The sequence below is a fragment of the Cataglyphis hispanica genome, chromosome 4, assembly GCF_021464435.1.
Source record: "Cataglyphis hispanica isolate Lineage 1 chromosome 4, ULB_Chis1_1.0, whole genome shotgun sequence".
Taxonomy (NCBI): domain Eukaryota; kingdom Metazoa; phylum Arthropoda; class Insecta; order Hymenoptera; family Formicidae; genus Cataglyphis; species Cataglyphis hispanica.
Window position 1 is genome coordinate 7,706,181 of NC_065957.1, and position 23,748 is coordinate 7,729,928.

The 23,748-nt window shown below is 28.1% G+C and overlaps 7 protein-coding genes across 13 annotated transcripts; 3 read left to right on the top strand and 4 right to left on the bottom strand.

The window, feature by feature from the left end:
• Positions 1 to 19: 19 nt before the first annotated feature.
• Positions 20 to 2,171, bottom strand: LOC126849234 (transmembrane ascorbate-dependent reductase CYB561-like). 3 transcript variants are annotated; one of them, XM_050590896.1, is made up of 5 exons: positions 2,060 to 2,171; positions 1,062 to 1,280; positions 770 to 978; positions 547 to 704; positions 20 to 462 (listed from the first exon to the last, which is right to left on the bottom strand). In XM_050590896.1, exons 2-5 carry the CDS (start codon positions 1,276 to 1,278, stop codon positions 309 to 311), a joined length of 738 nt encoding a protein of 245 aa, XP_050446853.1. In that variant the 5' UTR covers positions 1,279 to 1,280; positions 2,060 to 2,171; the 3' UTR covers positions 20 to 308. The 3 variants fall into 3 exon arrangements, with proteins under 3 accessions (XP_050446853.1, XP_050446854.1, XP_050446852.1); XM_050590897.1 differs by lacking the exon at positions 2,060 to 2,171 and adding an exon at positions 1,877 to 2,020; XM_050590895.1 differs by lacking the exon at positions 2,060 to 2,171 and adding an exon at positions 1,454 to 1,804.
• Positions 2,172 to 4,497: 2,326 nt separating this feature from the next.
• LOC126849251 (60S ribosome subunit biogenesis protein NIP7 homolog) lies at positions 4,498 to 5,536 on the bottom strand. The gene is given in 5 exon segments (XM_050590929.1): positions 4,498 to 4,679; positions 4,846 to 4,986; positions 5,063 to 5,274; positions 5,277 to 5,287; positions 5,427 to 5,536. Coding segments are annotated over 5 exon segments (594 nt in total). The 3' UTR covers positions 4,498 to 4,559.
• Positions 5,537 to 5,665: 129 nt separating this feature from the next.
• LOC126849256 (translocon-associated protein subunit delta) lies at positions 5,666 to 6,769 on the top strand. The gene is made up of 2 exons (XM_050590936.1): positions 5,666 to 6,080; positions 6,325 to 6,769. Exons 1-2 carry the CDS (start codon positions 5,820 to 5,822, stop codon positions 6,583 to 6,585), a joined length of 522 nt encoding a protein of 173 aa, XP_050446893.1. The 5' UTR covers positions 5,666 to 5,819; the 3' UTR covers positions 6,586 to 6,769.
• A 63-nt stretch (positions 6,770 to 6,832) lies between these two features.
• Positions 6,833 to 7,950, bottom strand: LOC126849238 (proteasome assembly chaperone 2-like). The gene is made up of 2 exons (XM_050590901.1): positions 7,505 to 7,950; positions 6,833 to 7,385 (listed from the first exon to the last, which is right to left on the bottom strand). Exons 1-2 carry the CDS (start codon positions 7,835 to 7,837, stop codon positions 6,966 to 6,968), a joined length of 753 nt encoding a protein of 250 aa, XP_050446858.1. The 5' UTR covers positions 7,838 to 7,950; the 3' UTR covers positions 6,833 to 6,965.
• A 249-nt stretch (positions 7,951 to 8,199) lies between these two features.
• On the top strand, positions 8,200 to 13,956 carry LOC126849155 (H(+)/Cl(-) exchange transporter 3). 2 transcript variants are annotated; one of them, XM_050590748.1, is made up of 11 exons: positions 8,200 to 8,355; positions 9,096 to 9,205; positions 9,594 to 9,768; positions 10,883 to 11,232; positions 11,310 to 11,471; positions 11,543 to 11,830; positions 11,990 to 12,172; positions 12,255 to 12,469; positions 12,641 to 13,201; positions 13,280 to 13,657; positions 13,740 to 13,956. In XM_050590748.1, exons 2-11 carry the CDS (start codon positions 9,110 to 9,112, stop codon positions 13,828 to 13,830), a joined length of 2,499 nt encoding a protein of 832 aa, XP_050446705.1. In that variant the 5' UTR covers positions 8,200 to 8,355; positions 9,096 to 9,109; the 3' UTR covers positions 13,831 to 13,956. The 2 variants fall into 2 exon arrangements, with proteins under 2 accessions (XP_050446705.1, XP_050446706.1); XM_050590749.1 differs by lacking the exons at positions 8,200 to 8,355; positions 9,096 to 9,205 and adding an exon at positions 10,020 to 10,142 and having other exon boundaries at positions 9,623 to 9,768.
• Positions 13,957 to 15,446: 1,490 nt separating this feature from the next.
• On the bottom strand, positions 15,447 to 20,919 carry LOC126849151 (biotin--protein ligase). 4 transcript variants are annotated; one of them, XM_050590745.1, is made up of 17 exons: positions 20,628 to 20,919; positions 20,153 to 20,237; positions 19,840 to 20,075; positions 19,487 to 19,611; positions 19,226 to 19,396; positions 18,961 to 19,114; positions 18,818 to 18,889; positions 18,602 to 18,721; positions 18,232 to 18,469; positions 17,768 to 18,097; positions 17,206 to 17,560; positions 16,886 to 17,074; positions 16,538 to 16,667; positions 16,320 to 16,480; positions 16,059 to 16,173; positions 15,761 to 15,974; positions 15,447 to 15,684 (listed from the first exon to the last, which is right to left on the bottom strand). In XM_050590745.1, exons 3-17 carry the CDS (start codon positions 19,985 to 19,987, stop codon positions 15,504 to 15,506), a joined length of 2,703 nt encoding a protein of 900 aa, XP_050446702.1. In that variant the 5' UTR covers positions 19,988 to 20,075; positions 20,153 to 20,237; positions 20,628 to 20,919; the 3' UTR covers positions 15,447 to 15,503. The 4 variants fall into 4 exon arrangements, with proteins under 4 accessions (XP_050446702.1, XP_050446701.1, XP_050446700.1 ...); XM_050590744.1 differs by lacking the exon at positions 20,153 to 20,237; XM_050590743.1 differs by having other exon boundaries at positions 20,153 to 20,919.
• Positions 20,920 to 21,563: 644 nt separating this feature from the next.
• LOC126849224 (2-methoxy-6-polyprenyl-1,4-benzoquinol methylase, mitochondrial) lies at positions 21,564 to 23,531 on the top strand. The gene is made up of 5 exons (XM_050590881.1): positions 21,564 to 21,897; positions 22,105 to 22,517; positions 22,680 to 22,768; positions 22,867 to 22,990; positions 23,218 to 23,531. The coding sequence occupies exons 1-5, from the start codon at positions 21,714 to 21,716 to the stop codon at positions 23,305 to 23,307; spliced, it is 900 nt and encodes a 299-aa protein (XP_050446838.1). The 5' UTR covers positions 21,564 to 21,713; the 3' UTR covers positions 23,308 to 23,531.
• Positions 23,532 to 23,748: the final 217 nt, after the last annotated feature.

Genomic DNA, 23,748 nt, shown 5'->3' on the forward strand with positions numbered 1-23,748 from the left:
CACACATACATACATAAAAATATATTTTTATCTAAGTTAATAAAATATAAAAGAAAAACAATTAATAAAAAATTTAAACAGAATGTCATATATAAAGATAAATTATCGTTTCTCGTTATTTTTTTAGTTTAAATTAAAACGGACGTATCGTTTTGATTAATCAGAAATCAGCCTTATTGTGAAATTATATATAAAACTTACAATAGCTAAGAAAGAACTTGTAGTAAGTACATTTCATTGAATTTGAAATTTGATATCTGGTATATAATATTGTGAAATGAATCACAGGAAGCAATGAAGTTAGTATATCAGCGAGACAATAAGACGTCATCCTCGGGTCTTGGTAAACGTCGATAACGTTCCTGCGTCACCAAATATACAGATAAGCCACCAAATGATATGAATAGCAATCCTATACAGTTTATTAGTACTCCTTCATCCACAAAAGTTGAATATTTTTTCCTGAAATTTAAAGGAGGAGAATGTATCTATATATTTGATTGTTTATCTTTTTTTAATTTTTTTGGTAAATCAATTGCAATGTACCCCAATGTGAAAATTGCTTTCTCATTGAGACCCAATAAACACGATGCGATTGCACCAATAAAAGCTGCAATGCCAAAATACACATGTATTGGCATATAAGAAGAGCGTAATGGAGGTTGTAACTTAGGAAAGAGGAATGAGATGCATCCAGCAACCCACTGTAAATAAGAGATATAATGTACTTCTCAATTCAAAATTATGAAAACAATTTTCATAGACTTACCTGACAGCAAAATAATATAACAGTTGTTAATCCCACCCAGCTATGTAGCGAATACATATTTGGTATAGGAGGGGAAGCTAAATTATGACTATCAAAGACTGCTTCTAAAGCAATCACTGTCAATAATATAATAAATAACATAATTCCTGCATGAGTAAGCTTTAGTCGTTGTTTGCGGACATTTCTTCGCGCTCTATAGATGAGCATGGCTAGTAAATGGAAAACACATTTAATTATATTATATATACAATCATAATGATGAAATAAAATCAGCTCTATGTATGTAGTATACCATTAGCATACAGAAACACGAGTCCTATAGTCATTAATAAAGGATGCCAATTAAACTCAAGTTCCGGATTAGATGTCCACGAAAAACCATCTCTATAGTAAGTCGTCCATATGATTACCAAAAGAATAAGAAGTGCACCACATATCTGATGAAGACCAATAAGCGGAATAAAACCTTCCAAAGAAGGAGCTTGGAGTGGTTCTGCTTTTTGATCCATATCTGAAATATTTTATATCTCATTGTGTATATAAATGTTGAAATAAATATAATGTAGATCTTTAAAACAGAAAATGTATTCTATATTTATATAATTCTACAAATACTTGAGTATTGCATAAGATTAAATTATGACACTAAATTTATGAAATTCTTATGAAATTGGATGGGTATACCTAGACATCTTACATATTCATATGGATAGTTTGACATTATATATACAATTTTAAATAATTCTCAAATAATTGTCATGAGATTCTTTCCCTTCATTTATTAATATTATAACAAATTTTTTGGAAGCAACAGGTCAAAAGTGAAAAGATTGATAGAAGATAAACAGATGGAAGAAGAAAATTCTTTATATAAAAAGATAACACAATAGATAATACAAAATATGTTGCCATCTGTAAATATTATATATATGATAATCACATATTTAATATATCAATTAAAAATAATAACAAGAGAAAACAAATCAATCTTCACATTTTGTTTATATGCGAGAATGAAATAAAACAAAAAAAAAAACATTTCATGGATAAAGCGTGTGTGCTTATACTGTCATTAGATGACTGAATATATGTTTCGTCATGACATACACAGCTGATGTAGGAAATGGCGGTCACTTTTATCTCTTAAAAAATGGACTGATATATACTTTGAATATCGGCTCTTATCAGCGTTTATCAGTTTCTTAATGACGCGATAATATTTATGTAATATAGGCGAGACAGAGAAAAGGCTTTTACCGAATACAAGACGTCTATCGCGTATATACGTACCTTCTTTCAGTATTTTTTGCGAATATACTTGCCGCGGAGATATCAACAAGTACGTAGTGCATATATTTATGTATAGATATATATGCGATTAGACATATACGCATATATGGGCGTTGTATTGCGTCGTAATATATAATAAAGAGAACGTTAAAATTTCCATCGATTTTTCTTCAAGCTAAAGAAAAATTTGCATTTTTAAAATTTTTGTACAGAGGAAAAAAAATTAAGCAGCGTTGAGAATAAATTTGTCAATGATTTAAGATATAATTTGTATCATGCAAATATCAAGGCGGAGTGGCGGTAAAATCGAAGATTTAAATGCTTTTGAGAAAGACATTTTTATAAAAAGATATGTATGATGGTATCGCATGTACAAAAATGTGCATATGTATATTTATTAAACATTAGTAAGGGTAATTGTAAATTATATATGAAATTAATGTCGCATTATATATGCCATAAATATATTGATTATTTTGAATCAACAAAAAATTGATAATATGGTCGTATAATCGAAAACGTCAAACACACTCTCATTTCGTGCGTCGGTAATGTCAGCATGATGTTATACCAATGTGTGATAATATGGCGATGTTATCGATTGACTATGATTTTCTTCGATATTCAAAAAATCTTAAGCATCATGCATTTTACTTTTGTTCTTGTTCTTCTTTTTTTCGTTCAATTACGTGTTTTTTAAGAAACACGATTTTAGATGTAATAGTAACGAGTCTGTTTGACTATGTGCGTTTAAGAAAGGTACCTGTTAACGACCTTCAACAATTTATTTACGTGACACTAGACGTGCTTATCCCATGTCCTTTATCGGCACTCGTTAGTTTTCATTAGGCTTTCAAAACGTCAAGATTATCCAGGTATACTTTATATATATATATATATATATATATATATATATATATATATATATATATATATATATATATATTTGTATTACACACATATTTTTTAATAAATAATTCAATTTTAATAAATTATCAAGAGATGCAAAGACCAAACATCTTTTTTTCCTTTTTTTCAGCTTGTTTCCATGGTGGAAGGAATGGACATACTGTGAAGGTTTGAAACTAGCAGATGATAAAATTTGGAAGCGTCTTCATAGATTGTTACAAAAAGATTCATATATACAAGAAACTAATGAAACTTTGAAAGTGTTGGCTTGCCCTCAAAATTTAAATATCTTTAAAAAATATTTTCATCTTCTAACATCAAATGTAATAAAGATAGAAGACATTGAGAATATTCATATTTTTCATTCTATTGTTGCAAAGCATTCTAACAACTTAGATATACTTGATCTTATATTTTTTAATTTTTACGATATAAAACCCAGGTATAATAATAATTTTTCGTAAATATATTAATAAAAAATTCATAATCATAAAATTTGTTCTGCAACAATAAAACTGCTACATTTTGTTTTTATAGACAAGTCAGTACAATTGCAGCATTAATTGATATTATTAACCATGTGCTGAGGAACAACTTGGAAAAGTAAATTTTATAAAGTTAAATCTTATTTAATTATTAAATTTTTTAAATTAATCTTATATAATTATTCCTTTATATACTTGTGCATATATTTATTATTTATTTTAATTATGTTAAAAATTACTTTACATGACAAACATGCAAGAATATTATAAGTATTCTCTTATAAGAGAATAAATTATTTATTACAAAAAATGTAAAAATAATCTTTAAGGTGAGCCAATTCGTGATAACAAGGGACTACTAAGTTTGTATATTGAATATAAGATCAACTTATGATTGTCTCAAATGGAAAATCAAAGAATCTTCCTTCAGCTTTTAAAATCCCAGATGTAATACATATATATGTTGAAAAAAAGGATTAATCACGATAGAAGATAACATATATTGCTGATGTTTTTATATTTCTATTTTATTTTTATGTATATATTATCTGTCCTCTATTGTCTTTTTAATAATCATTTTTAATAACTGTAATATTAATTTTAATAACTCATTGATATTTTATGTACATTTCTATATTAATATTTATTATTAATCTTAATAATAAATTTTAATATATAAATACTTATTAAATATTAATTTTAATATTATTGTTATTAAAATATTTATCATTAATATTGTATGCATTTATATTAATATTAAAATATTTTTAAGAGATATTAATATTGATATTTAATATATTTTTCATATACTAATATATTTTTGATATTATATCTTAATTAGATTAAACTTGAATCTTTGATTTATAGTAAATCACATGATATTTTATATATTAATAAACTACTAATACCACTATATATACTTTGTTTTGCTATTAGAAAATGTCATAATTTAAGAAGATTTGTTTTACAAATATATCTATATTACAATATTTATTGTACATATTGTACAATATGTATTGTATAGAGAGTTAAATTTAAAAAATATACAAATTAAATAAATATATATTTTCTAAAGTTGAGACAATTTAATTAATTGAGATAATTTATTATATCAATGCATCTTCAGAACGAAGGTATTCTCCAATATCTGCTTGATGAAAGCAAATTGTTGCCATAGGATCCGCATGTTTACAATCAGCTGTACTTTTTGCAGCAACGCCAAATCCCTGAAATATTTATAACAATCAATATTATAAAAAAGTTTTATATGTATTGCTGCATTATAAATTAATAATGTTTGATACAAGTATATAATCAAGAATATCTTAAAAAAATTATTGTTAATATTAAATATTAATATAAAATTATTGTTTAATCAAATAATTTACATACCAGAGGCACATCGCTCATGGAAAATACAACAACACGTTGATGTTGAGAAGTACCTTCAGTTATACGAGCGAGACCTGATTTCATAATGTTGTGTCCATATAGAAATTGTTGTTCTGCCGAAGATTTCACCCAAATTTTATGCTTAATGTAAAGATAATTGTCTGTGATTAAATTTATCTATATGTCTTAATAATTGCATTTAATTTCAGATACTTACTTGTGCATAAGGCGCTAAATAATGCAATGCTGTGACATGTAGTCTAAACTTTCTAGATTTTGTGAATTTACCGAAACAAGTACCTGCACTCAACAAGTGATCGGATCCCACAGTATTTGCCAAAGATAAAATCTTTTCTGACATATAATATACTCTATCATTATTTTCTCGGAAACAATACACGCCGTCTGATCGATCTATCAAGTTTTTAAATTGGAACCGATACTGTAACAATCAAATTTGATAAACAAATTTTTATCTAATTCTAAAATGTCTTTACATCTTACATATAAATACAATTTTATGCAGAATAAAAAATTAATTTAAATAAATTAGATTAACAAAATAATAATAAGTCGCTTACTATTTCATTAGCTTCTCAAATACGAGCTTTGTTCTCTCTTCTGACAATTGCTTCATTTTTGCGGCAAGATTATAGATTATACGTACACATTCACCACGTGTTTCTTTCATAGAAAAACATGTGCTATCGGAGAGGATACGTATCGTCTTGTTGCCGCTGAAAACAAATTTTTCAACTTGTTCACCAGATGGCGCGACCAGCCGAATTACGTTTAAAACGTGAGTTGCGTCAATCTCATCAACGTGGCTCGTCAGTTGATCATTTGCCGATCGGAATTGCCGGGTTGGAATTGTTGGAGTATATATTGCAGGTTGGAGCGCACTTTCTCCTATCAACAGTATTCCATCATAGACAATTATCGTGCGCTAAAGAGGATCGAAGGACTTGTCAAAAATGAATAAGATCGTTTTTTCGTATGCTTTAGCGAGCGTACTCATTTCCGTGGCTTTTGCCACGACAGATAAGATCTGTCAGAAACCCGAAATCGTCGCTTCGTCGTATGTGACGGAAGACGCGACGGTTCTCACGAACGTCGCCTTCACCATGCAGTTTGTGTTAAAGTGTAGCGACGGTGTAAAGGGAATCAGTCTTTATGCCGAAGTCGAGGGCAAGTTATTACCAGCGGCTAGATTGAGCGCTGATAATAAATATCAGGTAATATGTTAATCGATTAATTTACATGTAATTGTTTTAATAAAAATAGAGCGAATCGAAATATATTTTTGTGCATTAGACACATATTGTAAATATTATAAAAATTAGCAATATATAATTATAATCAAAATAATAATATAGTTGAAAAGATATTTTGTAACTAAACTCTCCCTTTTTATTTAAAATTGATGATTGAAAGTATAATAATATGAGAATATTTGTAACTTTGTTTTGCATGTTATAGATATCTTGGACAGAAGATATCAAAAAAGCAAGATCTGGCGATTACTACATAAAATTATATGACAGTGATAAATACAACGCTGTTCGCAAAGCCATAAGGAATGGAGAGGATAGTGATAGTGTGAGTCCCTTGGCAGTGGTTGTTCTCAATAATCCAGGTGTATATCTTGGACCTTGGGTGAATTCTGAATTTTTGGCTGCTTTCTTAGCTACTTTTGTATCCTATTCGGCATTTTCTGCAAAGTACAAACTACTAGCATAGAAAATTTTTGTTATTAAAAAATAAAATATTTAAATATAGCAAAAAGAAAAATGTTATTTATCCTTATTATAAAATTTTCTTGCGTAAGCTATAATTTTTTTACATCTTTGTATTTAAGTAGTCATTGTTAAGAAGTTGCAGAAAATATATCAAAATGTTATATTTATATTTAAATTATCAATAACTATTGAGTTTTTTTATAAATATACCATAATTTATACTAGAACTAATTTATAATAGAACTCTCTTTTATCTTATTTTAAATTATCTTATCTTTATCTTATCATAATTTGTCAAACTCTACATTGGATATAGTTTGTATGTACTTTTAGCAAAAATATATTATAAAATTAACAAAGTAACAGAACATTACAATATGTTTAATATATGTCATGTGGTGGCGGTTTCCCAAATAGGTGTTTCCAAGATGGTGGATACTTTAAATTACTATCATTGTTTGTTTCTAACACTTGTATCCATTGATTTAAGTAACACACCAGAGCTATCGCATCTGCGATATTATCTCCCTCGGAACAGAATTTGAACAAGATGGCACAAGGAATATTAGCATGTGATAAAAAGTTAAAGATACTCTTTGCAAATCCACCTCCTGGTATCTGTAACTTTCCTTCTTCCCTTGTATCAGATGTAACTTTTGGTTTATGTGAAATCCAATTGAGCTCATCGAAAAATTGACCACTCTCAGATTGTATGCTAGAAGATGCGATGTATCTCAATTTGAGATGCTGTGGCTGGATATCTCTCTTTTCATAATCATAACTGCTCGCAAGAATTATTACCTGAAGAAGAAGAGGAAAATAAATATATATATTGACATAATATTATATATATTAAAATAAATATATATACAATATATATATTTAAAAAAAAAAATAATCGAACGCACGAAAGTACATACTTTAGCTATTTTTCTTTCAGTAATAAATCGCGCCAGTTCGTCGAAAAATTCGATTAGCTCTCCCACATACGGCGAACGGATCTGCACGACGACAACATGTTCCTTGAATCCCGCATAGACATCGATTGCTGTAATAAGCTCGCTTGAGCATTCGTGATAAGCGTTTGCGCCGACGATAGGCACAAACGCCGCGCTGAAGATTTGACCAATTTTTTGAAGGTTAAGATTTGAAATAAGCAAGTCGACGGATAATTGCCCAACGTTTCCAACCGCCACTGACGGCAAAATAAGAGTATAATCCTCCAGATTAATATCCTGCATTAATTTAATCATTTTTTTCAATTTAATGATGCTATCCCCTATCTTATTTAAAACAGGAGCCAAATATTTTTGCAAAGTAATGTCACAATTTATTTATTTTCTGCTGAACTGGTTGCACTAGTCAAATCGGGTTTAATAACGTCGGTAGTGAATTGGCCAATCACAGCTATTTCTCTGAAGAATGGAATGATTGTGATTGGCCAGTTTTAGAACTATAGATGTTATTAAAATCGATTAGAGGCGTGTAAAGATAATCACATATATAATTCTGCTATCGAAAAATCCCTATCGAATAGCCAATCGGCATATTTGACGATCTTGCTATTTCTGGATTACTCGCGCGACTTTCTATATACTTTTGATTCCGTGAAAATGGTCGAGCTAGCAGATAGCAGACAATAGCAGAATTATATTTCGACGAAGTGGTATTATCGCGCATCTGTCACTTGTTCTAAAACGGTAAAATTTGCGACGCGGCATGGTGATCAGTGCTCACAGATAAAATACGAGGATAGTTTTCCTTAAAAATGGTAAGTTTGCAAGCTTAGTTCGATATACGTGCTATTTCGCTATTGCAAAGGTAACCTCACATAAGGAACGGAAAATTACGTGTGCATGAAAAAGAGAAAGAACTTTGAAATACGGGGCAATTTCGGATTTTTTTCGCATCATCGCGCAATTTTCCGACTCATTTCGTGAGAAAAATTCGCAGCAGCTGCATATTTTTACTAGAAGGAGAGAAACTTGTCATATGGTAGCATGTCGTGCTGTGTCTTTTATTTCTTCCTGTTCTGTTTGATTCAAAAGTATTTCTGTGCGTGCGACTTCGGTTTGTCAACACTGTCGATTTGGCATAGAGTATGATGTTTTCAATAAATTTTTTTTTTTTGTACAAGAAGATGCAAGTCATGAAGATAATCATTGACATGACATAAATAGAGAGGATAATATTTTTTTAATAGATTCATGTCACGTGCTGTGTATTTCACGCTGGCACATTTGTATAATCTATAATGGATAAAGTGTCATTTTTAATTGTATGTATATACCATGTTACAAATTTGCTATTTTAATTATATCATATAACATGTGCAGGATTAAAGAAGATTTTAGCAAAGCTGATTAGATGGTATATTGACAATGTGCTGTAAATAGAATTGTTCGATATTATACATAGCATTATAACTTCCAACTTTTTCACGCATAGATTCTTAATAATACATCTATGGATAAAGAACAATAAAATAATATTTTATTTGTGTAAAATTAGATTGTCACGATGCCATGGAGAAATTTCCACTGAAGGGTACAGCGTTTTTGAACTCTACAATCTCTCACTCAAATGCAAATGCTACAACATATCATTCTGTTGATGCAAAGGTATGTTAATCTCAATCTGCATCTTCTTGTCTCATATTATCAATTATTATTTAGGCTTGAATAAGTATTTTTTTTTTTTAATAAATATATTTTTTTTTGTGATGTATATATGTAAATATTTTATTTTTTTAATAATTTTACATATCTTACATATGTTCTTTATATGTATATTGTTGCATGTTAAAAATGGTTAAATAAAAAAAATTGATATATTTTAAATTGATATATTTTATATTTAATTTTTTTTTAATAATTTTGTCTATAAAATATCTTTTATTTTGTATTAAAAATCTAAATTCTATAGCTTGATAGACAACAATGTTGTTAAAAAAAGAGATAGAGTTTTTGTAAAAGATATAAGATACTGATAAAATTATATAATTTCCAGAACATAAAGTATGGTGATACTACTAAAACAGAAGATGTACGACTACGAACCGGAAGACGCGAGACAAATTTAAACAGCGATGATGACATGCTAGATATCAATCATCACATGTCTCATCATTTGGATAATAATATGTTATCAGATTGTGTTCGCATCGACGATGCATCTTCCCATAGTAAGTTATTTAAAAGTTATTTCATTAATATCGCAAACGTATCACACATTTGTTACTAAACGGGTACTACGTGAAGTATTTTTATTTATTTTTAGCAAATGTTATAAAAAAATATGCAGAAAATTTTACAATGCTAAGCACGAGTTCATTTTTGTAACTCTGTTAAATCAAATTTAATTGTCTTATAATATCTCTATTGGTCCTATATACGCCCTAGCTTGAAAAATATAAATTATCACTTCCTGTTGAAGAAACTTGAGGAATGTCTGTTGATCTGCCCAACTCATCTGGTGACAAATATCCCTGAGTGATACCAATTAGACAAATTGAACCAAATTTTTTAGTATTCTCGGCATATCATAGTGACAAAATGTGTAAGTTAGCACAAATAATGCCAATATATTTCATTAATTAATAAGAATATATAAAGAGATAACAAACACAGTTGTGGTATATAATATATGATATATAAATAGATATATTAGTCTTATATGTTAATCAATCTGCTATGTTTTATATTGAATGATATAATTTTTTTAATAGAGACTTTATATAATTTTATTAAGAATGAGCTAGTTTTATATGCACAAGTCTACTATGAATTACTTTTTTTGTCTCTGCAGTAGAATATAATAATATATATGTGCATTTGTTTTCTAATTAAGAATGATATTCAAATATATATATATATTACATGCATGTAAAATAATATATAATAAAATAAAAAAGTGTGAAGTATTTATTTCTTAAATTTTAATACAGAAATTTTTATATTATTATATTTTTAACTGTGAATTGCTACATTTAATGTGTAGGTGTAAATAAAATGTGATATAAAAATATATTAAACTATTGTTTTCTTATCTTACTATCTTAGAATTTGGTCAACTATTATATTTTTATATATATTAAATTTTATAAAAGTTTATTATTATTACTACTAAAAAACTATTTACAATACTTTTACATTTGCAATATTTAGAGCAATATTATTTACGCAATTATTAAATATCTATATACAACAGATACAAATATTGAAGACATTACGATTCTGAGAAGATTCATCACGATATATTTTATTCTTGTCATGAAATTTTTTAATTTACTTTATTAGTTTCAGTTGACTCCGATGATATACCCGGCATCGGGCAGTACGATGATTTTCATACTATCGATTGGCAGCGGGATATCGCACGTGATCGGATGCGGCATCGTTATATCGTGAAGAAGAAACACGATTCCATCTGGGGTCTGATAAAGGGGGCTCACGATGCATGGTCCGGATGGCTATGCGTCTTACTAGTTGGACTTTTTACGGGTGTGGCCGCTGGTGTTATAGATATTGGCGCTTCCTGGATGACGGATCTGAAATTCGGTATCTGTCCGCAAGCTTTCTGGTTAAATAAGGAGCAATGTTGTTGGAGTTACAACGAAACTACATTTGATGGCGGAAATTGCTCACAGGTTAGTTGCATGATTTTCTAATGATTGCTATAAATTTTTTCTTGATTTGATTAATATATAGTGTAATGTTTTTGCAGTGGTGGACATGGCCCGAGCTATTCAATCAATCAAAAGATGGTGCAGGACCTTATACAATTTCATACTTATTTTATACAGCATGGGCCCTTCTATTTGCAGCACTTTCTGCATCTTTAGTACGAATGTTTGCACCATACGCTTGTGGTTCTGGAATACCTGAGGTAAACTTATTATTTTCAAATTTTTTTTTTTTTTTCTCCAGATATCTTTTAAATAATAATTATTTTTTTAGATAAAAACGATTTTGAGTGGTTTTATTATTCGTGGATATTTGGGTAAATGGACACTGATTATTAAATCAGTAGGCCTGATCCTTTCTGTATCGGCGGGCTTAAGCTTGGGAAAAGAAGGCCCTATGGTGCACATTGCATGCTGTATAGGAAATATATTTTCTTATCTATTTCCAAAGTATGGTAGGAATGAAGCGAAAAAGAGAGAAATTTTATCTGCCGCAGCTGCAGCAGGAGTTTCCGTCGCTTTTGGAGCTCCGATTGGCGGCGTTCTATTTAGCTTAGAAGAGGTATTATTTGAAAAATTAAGCAACATAAATTTATTTCAAAATGGTTTCAACCTTTTGCTAAGATTAAGGATTTTAACATGATTCTATAATTGTATTACTCTTCATGTTTTAATTATATTGCATATAATGAATTTAAGCATATATGTATATTTATTTCAGGTCAGCTATTATTTTCCACTAAAAACCTTATGGCGATCCTTCTTCTGTGCTTTAATAGCTGCTTTTGTACTGCGTTCTATAAATCCATTTGGAAATGAACATTCTGTATTGTTTTACGTAGAATATAATAAACCTTGGATATTTTTTGAATTAATCCCTTTTGTCATACTCGGTATAATTGGAGTAAGTAAATTTCTTTACACAATTATTGCAAACTATTGAATTTGTAAAAGACAGCATATTTAAAGACAAATTTTTTCAACAGGGTATAATAGCAACATTATTTATCAAAGCAAATTTATTTTGGTGCCGATATCGCAAAACTTCAAAATTAGGACAATATCCCGTAACTGAAGTGTTGATAGTAACAGTTGTAACGGCAGTCATCGGATATCCTAATCCATATACGAGGATGAGTACCAGTCAACTCATTTATTTATTATTCAGCCAATGCGGGGTATCGAATGCAGACATGTTATGGTTAGTAATTATGAGAAAATAAGTAACATTTTGTGCATTATAATTGTTAATTAATAAATTAATACTTATTTATATATTTTGCGGCATAGTATAAGCATGTACATATATACATATATACATGATGAATGTTGAGTATATAAATTATTGAAGGAATTCTCTGTGTTCTAATAGTGACTACAATAGAAATTTTACCGCCGTAAAATCAGCAATCGAAATTGCTGCAGCTGGCCCTGGAGTCTACAAAGCTATATGGCTACTTGTACTGGCACTGATACTGAAACTGATTATGACGATCTTCACATTCGGCATGAAAGTACCATGCGGTTTATTTATTCCGTCTCTATGTCTCGGAGCGATAATGGGTCGAATTGTGGGTATAGGAATGGAGCAGCTTGCGTACAATTATCCTCACATATGGATGTTTAGCGAAGAATGTTCCATGGGTGTCGATTGTATTACACCTGGGTTATATGCGATGGTCGGGGCCGCCGCTGTTCTCGGAGGCGTGACCAGAATGACAGTCTCTTTAGTCGTCATTATGTTTGAATTAACCGGTGGTGTGCGGTACATTGTACCTTTAATGGCTGCGGCCATGGCGAGTAAATGGGTCGGCGATGCACTCGGAAAACAAGGCATTTATGATGCTCATATCGGTTTAAATGGATATCCATTTCTGGATAGCAAAGATGAATTTCAACATACGACTTTGGCGGCAGACGTTATGCAACCCAAGTAAACTAAATTATACAAAAGCTTCACTTATATACGCGCGCGTGTATGTATGTATTTATTTATTTATTTTATTTACAGACGAAACGAAACTCTTCACGTCCTTACTCAAGATTCAATGACAGTTGAAGATGTAGAGAACTTGCTTAAGGAAACTGAGCATAACGGCTTTCCCGTAATAGTGTCTAAGGAATCTCAATATCTCGTTGGTTTCGTTTTACGACGAGATCTCAATCTTGCTATTGCTAATGCCAAGAGGATGATCGAGGACATCAGCAGGCAGTCGTTAGTTATTTTTACTAACGGAAATAATGTCCAAAGCCATTCGCCTCCGCCTTTAAAATTAAAAAAAATCTTAGACATGGCCCCTATCACTATCACAGACCAAACTCCTATGGAAACTGTAGTTGATATGTTTAGAAAATTAGGATTACGCCAAACTCTTGTTACACATAACGGGTTCGTATAAATAATTTATGTATTAGCATAGCTGTGTGCTAATCTGTTCTCAAACTAATATCGAGATATTACTTTTGCACAGGCGACTTCTAGGTGTAATAACAAAAAAAGATGTTTTGAGGCATGTGAAGCAGCTCGACAATGAAGATCCAAATTCTGTTTTATTTAATTAAAAAGTGCGCTGCGACAGCCAACTTGAAATTATCAATTCAATTCATAACAATAGCAGCATAATAACGAACAACTTACATATACATATATATATACACAGAGAGATAATTTATATTAATTATTAATTTAATTAAAATGTATTTATATATATATATATATATATATATATATATATATATACATATATATCATATTCTGTCAATATTTATCTGCACATTTAAATCATTAAAACGCTATATGTAATTAGAGAAAGGGAAATAAGCGTGCAATAGGCTATTAAATTTGTATATTTATCTTTGTTTGAGATAGAAAGCTTAAGATTTTATATCTATGTATTTCAATCAACGGATTTTATTTTTCATATTGTATTGATAATAAATCATTATATTGACAGTTTGTGAGACAAATATATATATAATTTACTGTATGCACTTTTTTTGTAAATTACAGGCATTAATGGACATGTATAATGGACATGTATATATATATATGTATGTATATATATATATATATATATATATATATAAAATATTGGTATCATATACAATTTTTTGAATGGCATTAAAATTACATTAATATACGTTATATGGAATATTCTTATAATATTAAGTTAATGATAAATATTAAATTATAGATAATTGTTGTCATACCTTGTTGACATACTTTTCACCCCTATATACATAAATTTCGTAATTAAATTTATATATTTCTTACCATACTTAAGAATTTTAATTTATTGTTTTATCCAATCAACTTTGAGTTTTGTTTCTTCACCAGATATTATCATTAATATGATCTCTCTATCTAATGTATTGATCCAGGTGTAGATCCACCATTACATTTTTGGAAAGTATTTTTATAAAATAAAATAATATGTAGAATTACAAATAATAATCATACAAATCATAATCATCTTTATATATTTATTTCATGTATTTGGAAGCACATGCAATATACATATATAATTATAGTAATTTAATATAAATTAAAATATTATAAACGTTTTTTTACATATTGAATATAATTAATTGATTTCACATCGTAAAATCATCTAAAATATTAAACAAAAGTGTTTGAAAATATAATCATTCCTAAATTTTATAATGAATATTCGTTAATAATCCAAATGCACGAATATATATATATATATATATATATATATATATATATATATATATATATATATATGGAATTATACATACATGTATATGTATTTTAAAAGAAAAAAGAAAAATAAGTTTTATGTCATGATTTAAAATAATATTTAGATTATATTTCTAAATCATCGCACAAAATAGATATTTGTTGACAATGCAACAAACAATTATATGTATGTATAAATATATGCGTGTATGTGTGTATATACATGTGTACATATGCGCATATACACATATGCAAGTTATTTAATACATCATCAACAAATTTTATATCATACTTTTTCGAAAGAAAAGAAAGTTTTATTAAGTTATTACTTCAAATTTTTGGGACATTTTATAAACACAAGTACATATATATGCATATACATCTCAGAATATAAGCATTATATATATATATATATATATATATATATATATATATATATGTATATATATATACATATGTATATATATATATGTTTATACTTTGATGTGTATAAAAATATATATATAACAAATATATAGATAACGAATATTTTTTATATCGGTATTATTAGCCCCTTGAGAAGATCAAAACTGTTTCTATCTGGTTGTACAGTCATATTTACATTAATTCCACCTATGCATACATCAACTCTCAAAAATCCAAAATCATCGATATCTATTATTGTAGCTTTTTGATAATTTCCATTTGGCTCTAGTACAGTAACAGTTGCATTTCTATAAAGATACAAAATATAAATATTATATTATTATATATTTATTATATAATAAAATATTGTGATAAATTACTTACTTATGCAACCAATATTTGTAATAAAGATCATAGAAAAGTTGTATGTTATTACTTTCTACATTATCTAACAGAATTTCCAATTGATTAAATACAAGCGCCAAGTATTTTTCATAAGTGAACTTTTCCAAATTTGTCTTATATTTTTTATTATATAGTGAAATCACATCATTAATACATGTTGTAGGCTTGCTATTAAAGAGATTTATACCAGCTCCTAAAATATATATTATTATATTTGTTTTAAATAAAATAAATTATCCATAAAACTTATATTTATATTGCGATCGTTGTTATATACCAATATTGCAAACATAATTTGATCCATCCATACGTGTATACACTATCAATCCACCAATCTTAGTCGATTTACCAATATATATGTCGTTAGGCCATTTTATTCTAAGATTAATGTTCTGAAATATATGAATTAATCACATCAATAGTTCATTATATAGTAATAAGTTCAATATCTTTCAAATATTTTAAAATAATATAAAATCTAAAAGATTAAAATCGCATAATAAAAATGAAAAAAAAAAAAGAAAAAAAAATGGAATACCTCATATTCTGGAATAGATCTTACAGCCGATACTATTGCTACAGCGACAATATGTTGTAGAATCGCTATTTGTCTACCGAGAATCGAGTTTATAGGAATGTGAACTTGTAAAGTGAACATGGCACAACCAACCGGACTAAGCCATATGTTACCTTGTCGCCCTAAAAATAACTGCCATTATAATTTTTCTGTTTGCATATAAATGAAAAATGAAATACCTAGTCCTTGTGTTTGTTGTCGGGGAATAACTGCCAATCCATGTGCGATATGACCTTCTATTACATCCATAGAGGATGTTAAGATATCTGAGTATATTACTAATTGACCTAGTTTTTTTGTCTGAAGCATCTGGAGAAAAAATTTTTTATAAAATTTAGTCTGAAGTGCAAAAACCGAAAAATATCTTTTTTTTTTCAAACTAATTTAATTATATTCTACAAATAGTATAATCACATAAAAATTAATCAAGTGGAGGAATAAAAAATAATTCATTTTTTTAATGTGCACAATTACTATTAAAATATAGAAAAATTAGCATTAATTGTTTCAAACATTGAAAAGCCTACTTCATAATAATGCACAGGCGAGAAATTAATTGGATGAACTTTATTATTCATTATAATAGGCAAGAAATCCTTTGATGCAGTTTCTGGTATTTCTTCACTTTTATAAAACTGTATCTTTAAATTTTGCATGTGTATTTTATTATCCTCTGTTCGGAGGTTCTCCAGATTTTTAAGTAGCTCTGTCTTCAGCTGCAAATACAACATCCTTTATAAGTTTATAACAAATCGTAGTCTTAAATTGTTGTCTTAATTTGATTGTGTGAAATGTTTGATTAAGATGATTATTAATACGAAAATCGTTTATTATCAAATTTACTCACATTGTCAGTTTGACTTAGAAGATAAGCTGGAGTATATACTATGGGTTTTTTAAAATTACGATTTATTTCTATTTCTAAGTGCGTACTCAACAAATCGCTCAATATTTCCAAACGTGCAGTATTGCTTTCTTTGAGCGCTTCAAATACATCCTTTTTGTTTTCATAATCCGCTGGATCTGCCTCCAAATGAATTTGGGAGAATACTATTTTACCTCCACTGTTGGCTAAAGTTGCAACTAATATACTTGGGGTTTGCCACGTTTCCTCTTCACCCAATATTTTTACATTAAAAGAATGTGAATTTCCATCATCATCTATAAATTTAGTCAACTGTGGGACTTTTCGTAAAAGTGTCCTATAAAAATAATATGTTAATTAAATATATCTATATTATATATTATAAATATATCTAATATTTTTCCATCTCTTTCTCTCTCTCTTTCTCTGTCTCTCTATACATATATATATATATATATATATATATATATATATATATATATATATACATGTTATAATTGTACTATATGGCTTCATTGAAATACACAAAAAAATATTAGTTTACCTTGCATCTTCGTGATCTTCAGAAAAACGATTACGCTTGGGAGATGCTTGATAGCAAAAAACATCATGCATCATACGTACATGCTTCCATTTTCCATACGAAAAATAAACAAGTTCATTATCACGCATTTCTGCAGTCTTAAATGATGGCAGCAAAATGCGTAGCATGTTGGAGCATAATGCTAGAACTTTACCACCTCGTGTAATGTATTCTATAAACCGTTCAGTAATGCCCCTCATTAAAATATTACCACAAACAACAACCAAACCAACCTGGTCTATCCAAGTCTTCTTAGGAGCATCTAATATTGTTAAGTGATAGATGATATACCTAAAAAGAAAAAAGATTTGTAACTAATAATTCTTGAAACAAAATAATATAACAAAATATTTGAAAAAAAGTTGCCCAAGCTTATTATGACTGATTATACATACACATATATTGTAAAATTTAACTTAACATACCTTTCTGGATCTAATATTTTACTTAATATAGCTTTTACATTTTCGCCTGCATGAAATGTATCTGCATAAATGAGTACATTTGGAGGTTTAATTACAATATTATCCTCTTTTCCGCTATTAACTTTAGGAGATTCTTCTTTCTTTGGTGATGTGATTTGCATATAAGCTGTATTAACTGGAGGAGTTATTGAGAACAACAATATTTTGTCGATTTCTCGTTGAATATCAATGTCTCTAGCTAATTTTGCAAAAATTAAATAATTTAATATTAATTTGTTTTAATATTTTATAAGAATAAAAATTATATAAAAAAGATGCTTGTATATACCCAGAAAAATTGTTTACACTGTGCACATTAGATTATTATTACCTTCTTCAATATTTGGATCTGTTTGAGGATGTACAAATACATCAGGAAATTTATCAACTGGCATAGCTTTTTGCTGACGCACAGCTTCCTGAGCTGCATTGCTAAATGCAATAATAGTTTCTAAATAAAAATATATTAACGATATATTATATTAATATATTAACTTATCGTAAAAAAAAGTGTTGTAATAATTATAAAAGTATTAATATTACTTGCCTCTATTCCGTGGTGGATCAGCAAATTGTATATAATGTTCATAAGTGCAAGGTTTTCCTTTCACTACAACAGCTAAAAAGATAAAGCAAAAGAATAAAATAGTTGAAATATGACATATTCTGAAGTGTAAAGATGATACATACATTGTATATGTTTTATAAATAAACAATTGTTAATATAATATCGCCCATGCATAAATATAGATGCAAAGCTTGAAATATGATCAATATCTGTTTCTAGAAGCAAATTTAAATTTTGATTTACTGACCACGCCCTGATTTGACCATAATTTTCAATCTGTAATAAGTGCATGTAATAAATATGATTATTCAGACATAGTTTTTTTTTTTACATAAATTGTACATAGGATGTACAATAAAAAAAATAATTAAAAATTGAACATTATACTTGTATACAACATTCTGAGCTTTTCACGTCATAAGTATTAAGATCAGTTTCAATCAGAAAATATATATTGTCATTAGATTTCCTTGAAATTTTACAGCCCTCACTTTTATGCAAAGGAAAAAATGAAGTTCCTTCTTTACATTTCAACCAGTTTGATATATTAATTTCTTGCTATTAAAAAAATAATAGTTATTATTCTTGTCATTGTTATTCATGTTGATAAATATAGATGCAAAAATATTTCCGAAATATTATACATACTTGTGGGTATGTACCATATATTCCCATTAAAGAATCGAATGCTGTTGCCATACAAATTTTAACAAGATGCTTGTTACTACATAAGTGAGAGCTCAGAGGATGTTTTATCCACTCTTCAGCAGAAGCTTGAAACCATTATAATTTGTTTTTGAGTTATTTAACATATATTTTTTATCTAATAATTGTAAGTATAATAAATTGTATAAAGATACAATGATTTTTTTCTGACAATATATACATATATCTCTTTTAATTTTCAACATATTATTTAAATTATTTATAAATCACATTAATAATATAACATTATTAATAAATTATATATTGCTATACATGCAATATATTTTTGAAATTACCACAGGAACTAACAATAGGGCCAAATGGATAAAACACAATGGAACAGTTCTGGAATTCCTCAAAAAGGTCACATATCTTTCTTTTATATCTTGATATTCGCCGTGTTTGCATAGTAGTATATATCATATAAGCAATTGTTAATAGCATTTTTATAAGAATTTCCTACAATTCTTTTCAAAATCTCAATGATCTTATCTTGATAAAGAAATATTTTCAGCATACACTCTCTTAAATTCTGAAAAATAAACATTTGAGGTGAAAAGATATTAAAAAAGATATAACAAATGTAGAAACACAGAAAAAATCAGTTACCTTGTGTTGTACTCTATGTAATAATATGTATATATTGTTTACAAAACATAAAGATCATGCAACAAAAAAAGAGCACGCGTGATCTCTGCTTTAAATGTAAACATTTAAGTTAAATATTCGGATTACACTTCAATTTAAGAAAGTATGATATTAAATATAATCTCTCTTTTAATTTAAAACGACATGATTATTTATTTTTATTACAACACGCATACATATTTATATAATACTAAATAAAAAGAGCATTATCGAATATATTTTTATAATAAACAATTTTAAAGCATTTATCTCTTTTCAGCGCAAAGAAATATTTGTGACACACATGATTAGAAGGACGCAATGTAATAAACGATAACTGATCAATTATTCTAATTATACAAAATCTTATACAAAAATAATTGCGTTTGACAAACACGAAATTATCGCATTATCTGTATGTGAATTTAAATATCTATGTATATCTGAATATACATACAGTAAAAAAACACTTTATCATTAATGTTAGCCAATGTTCACATTCATATTATAGAATGAACCGGTATCGAATGTATCGAACACTAAACAATATACTATTATTGAAGCATTTGATGATACTGTCTGATTTCTGAATTACACAATAATAGATGAGTAGATGAAAAAGAGCGGTCGCCAATCATCTGTCACAACGATTTTTGAAAAAACTGGGAAAAACAGAAAATCGATTGATCATTACGTCGCTATTCCGACTTTGCCGACTCTATGATAGACTGCGTTCCGATATTTACTGCCAGACCTGCCAGTATTGAAAATCTATATTATAGAATATGTAGTGTATATATGGTGTATGTACGTACCATAAATTATAGATTTTCAGTACTGGCAGTGAATATCGGAACGCAGCCGTAATAGAGGACAATAATTTAATTCAGAATAACGAGGGAGTTTTGAACAAGAAAACACAATGTGACACACGCAATTAGTTGTTAAATAGAAAATTTTTAAACACCTAAAATTTTTCTCTTTGACAGCTAATTATATTATTATTTTTTTAATGATTTTTTTCGGTTAAATTCTAATTTTAAGAGCCACTTCGATCAAACTTTGATTGATTTAATCGTTTTAAAATCGATTTAAAAATAGAATTTTAAAATTTGTATTATATTATATATGAGAATTATTTTATATAATGAGAAATTTTTATGTCGATTTTCAATTTTTAATCATAATCTTCAATGCTGATATAGTTCGGGTTTTACAAGTTTGTTGAACGTAATAATTGGCTATCGAATAGAGAATTTCTAGGATCTCTATTAAAATTCTAAAAATTCTCTATCTGATAGCCAATCAATACAATAATAGGTTTATAGGAGGCGAAGTCGAGGGTACAGAATTTCTGAGATTTTATAAATTTCCCATACCTACCAGCTAATCGTCTAGCTACGTTCTAAAGTCCTAACCAAGCTTGCATATGACCAATGATAGTTGTTATCAGAGTTGACAGTGATCGAGAAACTTTTGACATTTTTCAGCTGATTATTTTAAATTTTTTGAAGCGTCCGTATTACACGTATACTTATATAATATGATGGCCTGTAAACATTTCTGCATAAATATTTTGAAAGAAAGACGGATGCTAAATAGATATCTAAAAACTATTGTAACCAAATGCAATTATTCGAGAACAGCGAATCCATCCTTGGAAAATGATGAAAAGACAACGCATTTCGGTTTTCAAACGATTAAAGAAAGCGAAAAGATGAACGAAGGTAAATATTAGTTCTGTCGCAAATGTTTTCTCTTTTTTTTTCTTTTCATGTGAAAAATTGTGATAAATATTAAATTAAAAAATATTAACCTATTAAAATATTATTAAAAAATAAATATTAAACTATTTTTATAATTTATTAGATATAGTTTTATATTAAAAATTGCATACATGTAGACAATTTAATTGCATATTTTTTTTTTTTTAGTTTATACAGTATTCGAAAATGTTGCCAATCATTACGACATAATGAATGATGCAATGAGTATAGGTATCCATCGCATTTGGAAAGATATTTTTGTACAAGAATTAGGACCGACTCACGGTACTCATCTCTTGGATTCTGCCGGTGGCACAGGCGATATTACATTCCGGTATATGAACTTTTTAAAGAATACACCAAATCCACAATCTGTACATAGCTATGTAACTGTGTGCGATATTAATCAACATATGCTAGACGTTGGGAAAGAACGAGCAAATAGATTAGGTTTGTCACAGGACAGTAATTGCAGTATTACTTGGAAGCAAGAGAATGCAGAAAATCTCTCTTTTCCTGAGGAATCTTTCACCGCTTATACCATAGCGTTTGGAATAAGGAATGTGACACATATTGACAAGGTGTTTATAGTATGCTGGATTTACTCATTAATTATTTATATAACATGAAGGTACTTTAAAAGTAATTATTTTATTATGTGCTACAATATATGCTGTCACTTTTAATTAACTTGTAAAATTAGATTTCTATTTTTTAATCTCTAAGAAATATTTAATTTGCAGGTATTGTCTGAGGCATATAGAGTTTTACAGCCAGGAGGAAGATTTTTATGCCTTGAATTTAGCCATGTCAACAGTGAAACTTTAAAATGGTATATTGCTTTGAAATGATAAAAAACTTGTATAACATGCAAGATGATAATATGCATAGACTAAATTGTAGTAAAATTTTTTGAAATATTTATTTTAGGTTATATGATCAATATTCTTTTCAAATAATACCTGTGATGGGACAATTGATCACAGGGCAGTGGAAAGCTTATCAGTATCTTGTAGAAAGCATAAGAAGATTTCCAAAACAAGAAGATTTCAAAGTAAAATTTTTATATTTAAATTTAATTTTATTATTTTTACTTGTGACATGAATTCTAACATGTTGTGCCATCGAGAAATTTTTTAAAATTCTGTAATAGTATAATTTTTTTATTTTAATTATTTTATAATTACCAAACTTTTTGCTTTTACTATGTTACATCTGAAAATTTGTTAATATGATCTTAGATTTTAATTGCATATTTATCATATTTTATTGTATTTTTAGGACATGATCGAGACTGCTGGATTTAGAAATGTGACTTATAAAAATTTAACTTGTGGTGTAGTAGCTATCCATTCAGGTTTTAAACTATAAATAAGATAGAATTTGTTAATAAAAAAAATGAAAAAAAATAATTTTGGAAAATAAGGAAATAATATTATAATATAACAAAGGACAGATAAAATATGCAATAATGTTCCTTTATCTTTAATCAATATTATTTATTTCTTTTCGAAAAAAAAAGTTGTATTATTTCTATTAATTATTTAATTATGCACACTATGTAAGGAACAAAAGAGAAAAAATAGACATAGGCATTTCATTGTTATTTTCATTACAATTTTCATCATAATTTTGCAATTAATTTATCATTTTAATTGCAATATATAATACAAATTTTACTTTTATCAATTATTCTTTACAATTGAATATAATTTCTTTGCGTATGTCGCAGAAATTACCGTCTGAAAGCCCATTTCACTTTGCTCTATTGTATATTTGGGCTGCCACCTGTCCGAGTGTGAAATTCGCTTG

Coding starts and splice junctions, on each gene's coding strand:
- LOC126849234 (XM_050590895.1), bottom strand. CDS start 1,490: ATGTCAAACTATCCATATGAATATGTAAGATGTCTAG. Junction 979..1,061: donor CGTGTTTCTGTATGCTAATG/GTATACTACATA, acceptor TCCATTTACTAG/CCATGCTCATCTATAGAGCG. Junction 463..546: donor AAAGCAATTTTCACATTGGG/GTACATTGCAAT, acceptor TTTAAATTTCAG/GAAAAAATATTCAACTTTTG.
- LOC126849256 (XM_050590936.1), top strand. CDS start 5,820: ATGAATAAGATCGTTTTTTCGTATGCTTTAGCGAGCGTACTCATTTCC. Junction 6,081..6,324: donor GCGCTGATAATAAATATCAG/GTAATATGTTAA, acceptor TGCATGTTATAG/ATATCTTGGACAGAAGATAT.
- LOC126849238 (XM_050590901.1), bottom strand. CDS start 7,837: ATGATTAAATTAATGCAGGATATTAATCTGGAGGATTATACTCTTATT. Junction 7,386..7,504: donor CTGAAAGAAAAATAGCTAAA/GTATGTACTTTC, acceptor CTTCTTCTTCAG/GTAATAATTCTTGCGAGCAG.
- LOC126849155 (XM_050590748.1), top strand. CDS start 9,110: ATGGAGAAATTTCCACTGAAGGGTACAGCGTTTTTGAACTCTACAATC. Junction 11,233..11,309: donor ATGGCGGAAATTGCTCACAG/GTTAGTTGCATG, acceptor ATGTTTTTGCAG/TGGTGGACATGGCCCGAGCT. Junction 13,202..13,279: donor GCAGACGTTATGCAACCCAA/GTAAACTAAATT, acceptor TTTTATTTACAG/ACGAAACGAAACTCTTCACG.
- LOC126849151 (XM_050590744.1), bottom strand. CDS start 19,987: ATGCTATTAACAATTGCTTATATGATATATACTACTATGCAAACACGG. Junction 19,115..19,225: donor GCTCAGAATGTTGTATACAA/GTATAATGTTCA, acceptor CACTTATTACAG/ATTGAAAATTATGGTCAAAT. Junction 15,685..15,760: donor TACAAATATTGGTTGCATAA/GTAAGTAATTTA, acceptor GTATCTTTATAG/AAATGCAACTGTTACTGTAC.
- LOC126849224 (XM_050590881.1), top strand. CDS start 21,714: ATGATGGCCTGTAAACATTTCTGCATAAATATTTTGAAAGAAAGACGG. Junction 21,898..22,104: donor AAGCGAAAAGATGAACGAAG/GTAAATATTAGT, acceptor TTTTTTTTTTAG/TTTATACAGTATTCGAAAAT. Junction 22,991..23,217: donor CAAAACAAGAAGATTTCAAA/GTAAAATTTTTA, acceptor TTGTATTTTTAG/GACATGATCGAGACTGCTGG.